This window comes from Callorhinchus milii, unplaced genomic scaffold, assembly GCF_018977255.1.
Source record: "Callorhinchus milii isolate IMCB2004 unplaced genomic scaffold, IMCB_Cmil_1.0 Scaffold21, whole genome shotgun sequence".
NCBI classification, from domain to species: Eukaryota; Metazoa; Chordata; class Chondrichthyes; order Chimaeriformes; family Callorhinchidae; genus Callorhinchus; species Callorhinchus milii.
Genome location: NW_024704762.1, coordinates 5525294 through 5537101, shown reverse-complemented (window position 1 = coordinate 5537101; position 11808 = coordinate 5525294). Strand labels below are relative to the sequence as shown.

Here is an 11808-nt window from a genome sequence, read left to right as displayed (position 1 = left end):
TTTTGGATGAGACACTAAACCATCTGCCGGGTCAGATGGAACTTGAAAGAGCCCATGGCAATGTTCAAAAAGAAGAGTTTCTCCCAGTGTCCCGGACGCTCTCGGAAGTTGAGTGGCGTAATGCTTAAAATGTTGTTAGTTGATTGGCGTATCGCTTTCCGGAGGGGGGTAATGATCCCTTCAAAAAAATATTATAATAATGATCATTTGGTCACTCAATCTGCAACTGTTTGTGGGACACTGCTGCCGGGTATCGCACACGGTCAATTCACTTTGCAGCATATTCTGTGAAGCGCTTTGAGACGTCTCGCAGACGTGAAAAGCGCTATATCGAATGCAAGGATTGTTATTATTACTCGCGAGGCTCGTGCAATCGTGTTTGCTCCTCGTCTTCCAGTTGTTGAGGAGAATGCAGGTGTCTTGCCATTTGTACTGTGTGATTCTGCGCTGCTCGTGTATATGCAGTATATATAGTACTGAGAAGATTTACATGTGGAAAAGGCAAGACTGGGAAGTTGATTTTTACATTCGTACAAAGGAGCATTGAAATCCCGGAGAGCGTTCTGAAGGAAACGCATTTAAAAGCGGTGCTTTCCTTTCGCTGGGGTGAAGGGGAACCCCATTGCTAACTGGGATCGGGCAGTTGGGAGGCTTGCTGATTTGAAGCTCTTGTACTATAATAACAGTCTGCGAGGCAGATGGCCTGACGTTCTTCCTTCGTCCCTCCGCCTTGCCCCTTCCTTCCCCATTTACAGGTCGTGTCTGAAGACCTTCCTACTCAACCGCGCCTACGGTCACCTCCCCCTCTCCCACCAGCTCGGTGTCATGCTCCGCCGCTGTGAAGCCCTCTGGGACGCTAGCCCGCACGAGGGGCGCTATATAAAAGCAAGTTGCTGTTGTTATTGGGTCGGGGCCTTTGGATTTTGTCCGATGGGGATGGGGCTTGTGCTCTCGCTGAGCTCCCAGGAAGCGCTCTCTGCCCTGGAACTCAGCATTGGGAAGGTCCTATTGACCTGAGGTCCTCAGATAGTAAAAGGAATGTCAAACGAGGGAAGGCTGTAGCAGCCTGAGAGCGTCAGGGATCACAAAGACGACGGCAGCCACGGTCGGTGATGGAAAATTATCGGCTTCATTATAATTGCCATCCAAAACTAACTGGAACCACCCAAACTGTTAACCTGCTTTTCTCTTTCAGATGCAGATTGACTTTCTACGGATCTCTGGCATTTTCTGTTTTAACTTTACTCTTAAGCATGGTGATGAATTCCCGCCATGCGTGTCAGACACCCGGCTGATCACCATTAAGATGTCCAGCTTTCAGTCTTTTCTATCCCCTTCTCTCCATCCCCCCCCACTCCCCAACCTCCCCCCACCCCACTTCGCAGTTTGTAATTAGGATATCGCAAGCTCTTTAACTGAAATAACTGGGTGTTTTTATGGTATGGAGAGCTAGTGTGCAAAACCTCTGTTCACATCTGGGGAACTAATTACAGCCGTTTGCCCTGCAAATGTAATTGCAAATAATTGAAGATTTGGAGGGTAAAACTATGCAGCTGTGGAAACAAGCTGCCTTGCCTTGAGATGAAATAAAATTGTGGAGCCAGTCATTAAGTTTGGTTGCAACACGACCCGAGATAGCTTCAAAGCACATTCCACTCAAGGTGAACAATTCCATCGAAGGGTAATAATAATAATAATAATCCTTGCATTTGATGTAGCGCCTTATCATGTTTTCGAGACGTTTCAATCTGCTTTGCAGATTATACTGTAAAGTGTATATTTTGCGTGCAAAATATATTTTGTTTAACATGGGCATGAAGCTTCTCGGTCTTGTTTACATGTGAGCGCCTCTTCCAACATCGTCACTGGACTCTCCATGTGGTTTTGCTTCTCTCTTGCAGAATTGGAAGAGGGTTTACAGCTTATTGCACGGGAAAGCCACTTATCTCACCAGCGGAATCCAGGGAATTCGGCCCACGGCTCTTCAGGGAACCCGGAGGTGCTCCGAAATGGCCGGAGGGAACATGGTGAATAGCATCCAAACATAAGAGAAAAGACATGTTGGCACAGTGTGACTTAGCTTGGCACAACACTCACTCCGGTCCCAGTATCCTTCATTATGGAAGTTCTTTGGAGGACTGTAACTTGGATATTGTGCGTCACGATGGCATCTTTAGAGCTCCGTAGCAGCACCATTCACTCAATCAACTCACAAGGTAACACGTCTAAGGGTAACCTTCATTTATCTAGAAATATCAAGACCCTCCTCTTCAACCACACCTTCGCCCCCCCCATCCCTGCCCTCCCTGATCCCAAACCTCCTGCTCGGGTCCCAATCCCTGTCCATCCAGCGCTAAAGGCTCTATACAAATGTAACTTTGGATTGTATTGTAAATATAATGCCTTTTCCTGGTAGAGATGTGAAGCGGTGTAAGAGATTCCAGTCCAAAATGTAAGTAAATTTAAAACAGCAGATGACCATGTAGTTTCTACACTGCAGGAGTAATACTTTCAGATAATCTGAGGTGGATCATCTTGATGTCAGCCTGTCTTAATTGGAAGCATTCTCGCCTGTGAGTCAGAAGGTTGTGGGTGCATAATCCAGTGTATTGCCGTCATTCAGATGAGGCGTGCTCAAGTGCACGTTAAAGATCCCATGGCACTTATTCGGAAACTTATTTCTCCTGGTTTCCCGGCCAACAATCCCTCAGATAAAATTGGTCACTCATTTTGAGGGTATTGTAGGGCACCTGTGTAAGCCTGTGGGTATTAAGAGACATGGGGCAAGGGCGGTTAATTGGACTTAAGGTACAGATCAGCCATGGTCTTGTAGAATGGCAGAACAGGCTCAAGGGGCTGAATTGGCCTCCTCCTCCTCTGTGTTTCTATGCAAATTGGCTGCAGCGTTCGCAGTAAATACACAGCGACTGCACAACACAGTAAATCCTGTGAAGCGCTTTGAGCTGTTGATGACATGATCAGTTATCGTATCAAACGCAATGATTATTATTCACGAATCTCCAGTTCGTAATAACAATAATCCTTGCATTTCGATGTAGTGCCTTTTCACGCGGTTGAGGCATCTCAAAGCACTTCACAGAATACAATTGTAAAGTAAGTTGACAGGTTATCCTTTATTCAACTATATAATGTTGCAGAATGTTTCTTTATTAGCTGCATAAAATCAGACCGAAGGCTTTACGAAGATTCGACGCAGGGGGAATGGCTTTAAATGTTTCCGTGACAGATAGGATCAGTTGTTGACAGGTCCGAGTGAACCCAACCCCACGTCCCACCGGGGAACGAGGCAGGAATGTATCTATTCAGTTTCTTTACAAGTGTCTTTCGACTGCATTCCATTCCGGAGGAGAAGGCAGGAAACGGGATATAAATAATAAACTCGGGACGCCGATTTGAATTTGATTTGATTTGAATTTGGACCTCATCCTGTTGAGGTCGGTGAGAAACGTCTATCACTGGACATGGAGATAGATAGAGTAATAGGCACAGAAGCAGTCCGTTCAGCCCAACCACGCCAGTGTTTATACTCCACACTAGCCCCCCCATCCGTCCTCATTCCCTCTCCCACACCCCTTTATTCTCTTCCTCGTTGATGTCCATCGCGATATCTGTTGCATAAATTCATGCTATTTACTTCAACCCCGGCCCGGGAATCGAACCCGGGTCGTCTCGCTTGCGAGGCGAGCGCGCTGATCCCCGACGCTACGGGAATCCGCGCCTTTTTAAAGGCTTTCTAATCCGGATTAACTGGGCGCGTTTTGTTGATTCGACCACAGAGGAGTTCCTGTCGACTCTCGAACACTACGAGATAGCCATTCCGGTCCGCGTCGATCACAACGGAGACTTCCTGAGCTATAACGTAAAGAGTAGCCACAAGTTGCGGTCGAAGAGGAGCCTGCCCGCGTTTCACCACGAGCCAGCCGAGCAGCAGGTTTTTTACAAAGTCTCCTCGCACGGATTGCACTTTCTCTTAAACTTGACCTTGCACACCAACCTGGTCGCCGACTATTTCACCGTGGAGTACTGGAAAAAAGATGGACTGGAATGGAGGCACGACTACATGGACGAATGCCATTATCTGGGACATTTAAGCGATCTGGAGGAAGCTACGAAGGTGGCCTTAAGCAATTGCAATGGATTGGTAAGTCGCTGCTTTTCTTCTTGATGACAGTCCAGTTAACATGAGCTGTGAACCGCTGGACAGTTTCAGTGCAGCTACAGAAATGTTATGACATAAATGTTACAAGGCCACTGGACCCATTTTTTTTCCTTTTGCTCCTTCAAGAAGGTGTCCGCCTTAATCCCAATCCCCTGCTCTATCCCTGTACCCTCTAATCCCCTTCTTCCGCATGTTGCTTTTCCAACAAATGCCCCTAAATCAACTCTGCCCCAATAGACACCAAATCGTTCCACAAGCCTCTGGCGATGGAGTCCTACCGAATCTCTCTTACTCTCTCTTTTACTCCCCACATCGCGATCTTGAATTCAAGGGGTAATCACCGATGATTGAGAGAAATTCTTGTCTTATGTGTCCAAAAATGAAAGTAATGTCTTCTCTCCAAATTATGAAAAAATTACATTCCAATTATTGAACAGACAGCTGTCCCGTGCTTCCCCAATAAACTGGCACAATATATATAATTTATATAGACAGCTGACTTGTGGCTAATGCTACCCTGACAACAGATGAAAGGGACAGCTATTGTCAAACGTTTTAAGGAATCTACACAGGCTACATTGCAGGAGTGGCTAGAAAGTTTGCTTTACGAGTGGAGTGCATTGCCATGGATCAACATTAATTGGATTGAATCTTTGGCACATTGCTGCGCTCAAATTAGCTACCGTTTTTGCCCTCAATACACAGTCACTACTCTTTACAGTAAATCCTGTGAAGCTCTTTGAGATGTACTAAAGGTTGGGGGGTGGCGGGGGAGCTTGGAGTCTTCTCTTGGTAAATGACACGTTAAGATCAGAGATTTACCTTGAAATGTAGTTGCGACGGATATTACCATGTGCAGGGTAGTAACACATGGAACTCTCAGTCTGGTTTGGATATTCTTAAGGACGGTGGATGATTAGTTTCCGCATGTGTCAGACTCCTCATTGTACTTTAGTTATTAACCCCCAGCTGAGATGGTTGTTTGTTTGCTCCAGTCCTATTCCCTTGGGAATCCCTCTGACAGGAGACGAGAGAATTGCAGCTGTCAAGTGTTGGCTGGAAGTAAATTGGTCGATTTTTACCGTGTGCAGCTCTCCCCCGAGCCAGTTATTTTGCTCCTTCCCACCTAATGTGAGCCTCCGTTGACGAACTCGTCTTTCAGACAGAGTAGCTGCTTTATATGGACCCGGTGCCAGCAAATGGTGTTTATTTTAATCATTAGCCATCAGGTTCCTGGCTTTATGAATGAACCAAATATCAGTAAAGCCCTTTTGAAGCTTGTCAACAAACCCAGTCCCCACAGCATCGATGTGCTAACGTGCTAGAATAAATATTTACCCTGTTACGACAATTAGAGTCAAACTACTTCAAACTGCAGATCCCTCGGCACTCTCCGCAAAGAGGAGGGACTTTCTGCAAATTTCCCAGCCAACAGTTCTGCAGATTAATTGATCATTCCCCTCCTGGCTGTCCACGGTGACTTTGCCTCGTTTGTCCACAAAACGCTGTCGCTACCACAAAACATACAGTCAATTCATTTTACATTGTATATCCCGTGAAGCGCTCTGAGACGTCTCAACGAGGCGACATGGCGCTTTATCAAATGCAAGGAATGCTATTATATTTATTATGACAGCAACGTATGTGAAGCGCTTTGAAACGTGTCAGTGTTCTTGCCCTAAAGGCAGGCGAGCGATTCGAAAAAAACATCCGTGTTGGCTTTGTGTAAATGGCATTACTGTGAGGAATGTGCCTTTTTTTTGCTCCCAATCTCCAAGGCGTCTTTCTCTGTCTGCAATCTGAGCCGTCAAATAACCGACACGCTGTTTCCTTGGGTCACTAAGTACACTGAGTTCCCGTCTCACTTTGTTTGTCCTTTTACACAAGGAATCTAAGAAGAGTTTCTCCTGGAGCCTTGGCCACCAATCCACGAATTAAAATTGGTCACTCGCACAACAGCAAATTGGCTGCCACTTTTGCCCACAAAATACGCAGTCACACCACTTTACCCTATATCCTGTGATGCGTTTTGAGGAGTCTTGATGATATGATGTTGCTACATCGGATGAAATCAATATTACTAATAATCTAAATATCTCGGTCTGGTTCCTGTTAACAGAGCTCCTAATCATTTCAGCGGTTCCCATCTTGTAATAATGATGATAATCCTTGCATTCGATAAAGCGCCTTTCACATCGGGAGGACACCTCAAAATGCGTCACAGGATTTACTGTAAAGTGTAGTGACTGTGTGTTTTTAAGGTATTATCCGACAAATTGAGTAAAAGTAGGGCATGTATTTGGATGAAACTGAAGCACGTCGTTTGTGTCCTTGTGGAGTCCTGGAGCTCAGTGGTTAGAGCACTCGCCTCGCAAGCGAGAGATCTGGGTTCAATTCCCAGGCAGGGCGAAACCTTGGGCAAGTTTCCTTACTCCAAACGCCTAATAATAATCCCTCAAGAAAATAAAGAAAATAACAATCTGGTCACTCAATCCTCGACTGTTTGTGGGACGCTGCTGTGCGCAATTGGCTGCTGTGTTTCGCCCGCAAATATACAATCAATTCACTTCCTCTGTGAAGGGCTTTGAGACGTACAGAAGATGCGAAAAGCGCTATATCAAATGCAAGGATCATTAGTATTATTATTGTCCCCAAAAAACAGGGAGCGATCAGCGACCAGAACCTCATATAACGCGTGTGGTGTCAGCCTCTCTCTCGTCTGCTGTTAAAGTTGTGTACGAGGACCTTTCTTTGTAGTGTTTGCTTGCGATGCAGAAAGTAAATGATGACTGGGAGTCTGTTGCCAGGGTACAGCATTCAAGCAATCAGCATGACATCATCAACTCCTACTGGTTTACATAATCACATCTGTACGTTGAGCATATTCCCCAGGAAGTTGCATTTTATAATATTTACAGATTGTTCAAAAGCTTTCTTGGAATCTTGCTGCTGGAGCTCATACCTTCCGCGAGCGCTAACCACAGTCCTGTTTTTCCTGTGCGGCATGTCTGCCTTTCTGTCTGTCTTCGTCCATCTGTCTGTCATTGTGTGTGTGTCACTATGTGTCTGTGAGCCTGCGTGCCTTTCTATCTGTATGCCTGTCTGTAACTCTGTGTGTGTGTGTGTGTGTGAGTGTGTATATCTGTGTGTGTGTGTGTGTGTGTATGTGTGTGTGTGTGTCTGTATCTGTGTGTGTGTGTATGTATGTGTGTGTGTGTATCTGTGTGTCTGTCTCTCTGGCTCTGAGTGTCTCAAACATGAACCTGGACACCTGGGTCTGGCGTTTGCCGTATGATATTCGGTAACACATCCGCTTTGTTCCGGTTGCAGCACGGAGTAATAGTTGCAGACGAGGAGGAATACTTTATCGAGCCCCTCACTACTGTGGACGAATTCAGTTACACGGAAGGGAGCCCCCATGTGGTTTATAAGCGATCGTCTCTTCGGAACCAAAACCAGCGCCTTGACATGCCGTGTGGGGTCCTAGGTAACGCTCTCTACTTCACGTCTCTGCTCAGTAGTGGCAACCCAGCAATATGTGGGAAAGAAGTCAAGACAAGCCAGGAAACAGGTGCAGGCCATGTGGGAACAGGGGCAGCCAGGAAGTGATCCGCAGGTCATCCCAGGCAGGAGGCACCGAGCCAAATGGAACATATCAGAGGCCGGAAATAGTTTTAGCTTTCAGACCATAGTCTTAAAATTTAAGACCGTGTAGGAGTCTGGAAAAGTTTTTTCCATCCCGGCTTCGTTTGGAAGCCGGTTTCCTGCAGCTCTTAAAACTCTGGAAAACTGGCTCTCCACAAATTAAGACGGCCTTAAGTTTTAAAGTGAGGGCTTAGCAGCCCTTGGCCTCGTTCGGAAGAAGCAGGAGTGTTAACTGTACGGTAATGCCACGTGCCCGAGATTTGGTTCAGATGGAGATGGCCCATTGGCACCATCTGATTTCATCCCCTCCGGAATACCCACCCCACTGACCTTCTCATCACAGAATCAAGCTGCTTTTTTAAATGAGTCTCATGTACTAGCCTCAGCCACGTTTTGTGGCAACTTGTTCCACTCATTAATCATCCTCTGCATAAGGATTTCTGTCCTGAAATTGTCCTATTATTATTATTATTATTATTTTGTAACTGCAAACCTCTTTTACTATTGTCTTGGTGGGTCATTTTAATCTTTTTTTATCCCTGACTGCATTGGCCATTGCAACTGATCCTTAAACGATTATTATTAGACTATTTATTTCACCCACGAAATATACAGTCAATTCACTTTACAGTTTATTCTGTGAAGCGCTTTGAGACGTCTCAAAAACGTGATAAGGCTCTGTATCAAATGCAAGGATTATTAATTTTATTATTATTTCCCCCAAACGTTAAGCAGAAATTTTGATGTGGTAGTGAACAGATCCTTCAAAACATTTGCTCCCCTTCTCAACCCCTTCCTCCCGCTGCCGGTTTCTCTCCACCCAATCCATTGCTGTGTCAAACATTCACCCGTTCTCTCTTGTTGCAGATGAGAAACCAGGGAAAAGAAGACCTATGTGGCTGAGGGATTTTCAGACCTCGCCGGTCACCCTCTCACCTAATCAAACACTGAGAAACCAGCTGCAGCTCAAAAGATCAGTCAGTCGAGAACATTACGTAGAGACTCTAGTCGTGGCAGATAAGATGATGGTGGGTTATCACGGCCGAAGGGAGATTGAGCAGTACATCCTCTCTGTCATGAATATTGTAAGTATATTATCTCACTGCGCAATGTACCCTTTGTACTTAATCCCCTGATAGGGCAGCATTGAGTACCCTGGCTGGTAGATTGGTTGGAGGTTGATTGGCTGAAGGTTGGTTGGTTGGTTGGTTGATCGATGGATCAATCGATCGATCGATCGATCGACGGATTGACAGATTCCCTGCAGTAGTTAGCTATGGTTCAAAAGATCATTCGTGTCTGCATTAACCCAATGGAAGAGTGGACACTGCGATGTATTGGTTTGTTGCACTTTCTTTATTAAATGTACCTTAGGGATCACTTGACGTGTGCTTAACTTAAATAGAAGTAATCTAAATAAATAATAAACTACAGGAGTATGTGGGAAAGGTCATGTAAATGGGACTGAAAGGATTGCTCTTTAAAAGAGCCAACACAGACACGAGAGGCTGTTAATATCTGTGGTTCTATGGCCGCTATGACTGTTGAGGGAATTATCCCTTAATTATCTACAACGTTTATTCATCCCAAGGTGGAAGGAACACGATTTTTTTTAAACTGGAGCTCTCTTGCCTCTCAATACAGTATTTAGTTTCCTAAGTCTCGCTTGACTGACAGCAAAAAGGAAAGGGAGAGCTGTTTGAGCAGGCACCATTTTCATTTTTAAGACTGTGTCTTTTCTTGTTTTCTGGAGGTCAGGTTGCCAAACTTTTCCAAGACTCCAGTATAGGAAACATTGTGAATGTCGTGGTGACTCGGCTGATCTTACTGACAGATGACCAGGTAAGAAAGGGTGCTTTATGCCCTCTTCTTCCTCCGCTCAACGTACATCTTCCCGACTGTACGACTGCAATTCCACGGCTTATCTTAGTTGCCGATCCCAAACGAGATCTCTCAGAGGGGACCTTATGGGGGTGTATTAGATTTGAAATGGGATTGAGAAAGTGGATGCAGAAAAATGCTTTCAGATGCACCGAGAGAGCAGGTCAAGTGGGTAAATGTTACCCTCAAAATTGTTGTATCGAAACTGATTTGATGCTTTCCCTCGGGTGCTCTGTCATCAGTTCCACTCCTTTTCTAACTGTGTTAAGACACAAACCATGCAGCAACTTCGGTTTGTGGTGTGTGCCATCTTACAATCCTAGCATTTCATACAGCACCGTATCACGTCGTCGAGACATCTCAAAGCGCTTCTTAAATCGTAGCAACTGTATGTATTTTAGGGACGGAAAATCTTCAGAGGCTTTGCTGTGGACAGAAATAGAGTAAAACTCCGCCTGAGTCGAGATTTTACTCCATTCAACGGAGCATTACAAAGTGGTCAGCATTTGGCAAATCCTTGAATTCTACCCACAAGTATTTTTTTTAAATAGGGAAACAAAGTTGTAAAAGTATCGTAATCTCCAGCGAGTATTCTTTCTACGTTAATAAACTAAATTTTTTTTTATCTGCACTTTAGCCGAATTTGGAAGTCAACCACCATGCGGGTAAATCACTCGACAGCTTCTGTAAGTGGCAGAAATCCATCCTCTCTCGCAACGGCAATGGGAACGCCATTCCCGACAACGGCATCGCCCACCACGACAACGCCGTACTTCTGACAAGGTAAGGGACCCACCGTCTTCATAGAGAAAGAAAGTCCACGACGAGATAAATTATAATAATAATAATAATAATCTTTGCTTTTGATGTAGCGCCTTATTACATCTCCGAGACTTCTCAGTACAGTGAATTGACTGTATGTTTTGTGAGCAAAATGCGGTAGCCAATTGCGCACAGCAGTGTCCTACAAAACAGTCGTGGATTGAGTGACCAATTTTTTTTACACATACAGACTATATAGTATGTCTATATATTATTATATAGACAAATTAGATAGATTCCTGTTAGGAAATAATATCTCGAGATACGATATATAGTGTGGGACATGACATGTCAGACGACTGCCAGGATGTTGGAAGGCAAACTGGATGGACCTTGTTCTTCTTTCACCGAGCAAACCCTTATGTTGTCAAGAAGTGTCCCTTTCTGGACATTGAGGCACTTGCTGTAATCGGCTGCTCTGTTATCAAGCGTTCTGGGACTCTACCCTGTGCGAGGGGCGCTATATAAATGTAGGTTGTTGTTGTGGATATAATGCCCCAGGAATGGGAGAGAGCCACTTGGTCAGTCCAGTGTGTGCGTGTAAGAAAAAAGTGAGTAAAATAGCCATGTAAAAATGATCTGGGAGTAGCTGGAATGGATTAAGCGCATTAACCACTGATCAGAGCTAACTGTATTGAAACGTATCAGAGCCAAACAGATTTGATGACACAAAAAGGCAAAAGAAGACTGAAAGAGTCAAATTTGTGCTGGTTCATCTATTCGGGTTTTCCCTTGGAAAAGACCTTCCCCCCCCCCTCCCCCCCCCCCCACAACTCATTGTCGTGCTCTGCCACTATTAAGTGCTCTGGGGTGATACCCTGAATGAGAGGCGCTGCCTAAATACAAGTTGTAAAGAATTCAGTGATGAACCTCACTCCCATGGTGTTCTTCACCGGCCTGGAACTCAGCCAAGAAAGTGGGGGTGGGTGGGGGGGGCGGGGGGGTTCATTTTGCAATTAGAACTAGTTCATTGTTGCATTTTAGCAGCTCTCAGCAAAGTCATTTGGCTCCAACCAAAGGGTTTCTGCCAAGATCCTTTCTGCTTGCAATATTTTATATTGAGATATATATATGTATAAATAAATAAGGGTTTAAGCCCGATGGGGACATTAAATGAGAGATGTAAACCTTATGCCGGAATCTGAACATTCTTCTGCACAATGAGGTCATTCATAATCTCTTGTGAAAGGTGCATATTAGCATCGGTCTATTGACAGAGCTGCTGTTGGTTATGATTTTCATTATCTTTGCCTCTTACTGCTCCCACGTGCTTAAACTCT

At 45.0% G+C, this 11808-nt stretch overlaps 1 protein-coding gene across 1 annotated transcript in view; it reads left to right on the top strand.

Annotated features, from left to right (window-relative positions):
* Positions 1 to 2119: 2119 nt before the first annotated feature.
* The window catches only part of LOC103183478 (A disintegrin and metalloproteinase with thrombospondin motifs 6), a 44798-nt gene continuing 35109 nt past the window's right edge, over positions 2120 to 11808 (top strand). The window contains exons 1-6 of the mRNA XM_007900986.2: positions 2120 to 2216; positions 3798 to 4162; positions 7511 to 7667; positions 8693 to 8910; positions 9584 to 9667; positions 10344 to 10489. Coding sequence (XP_007899177.2) covers positions 2120 to 2216; positions 3798 to 4162; positions 7511 to 7667; positions 8693 to 8910; positions 9584 to 9667; positions 10344 to 10489 — 1067 coding nt within the window. The remainder of the gene's footprint in view (positions 2217 to 3797; positions 4163 to 7510; positions 7668 to 8692; positions 8911 to 9583; positions 9668 to 10343; positions 10490 to 11808) is intronic.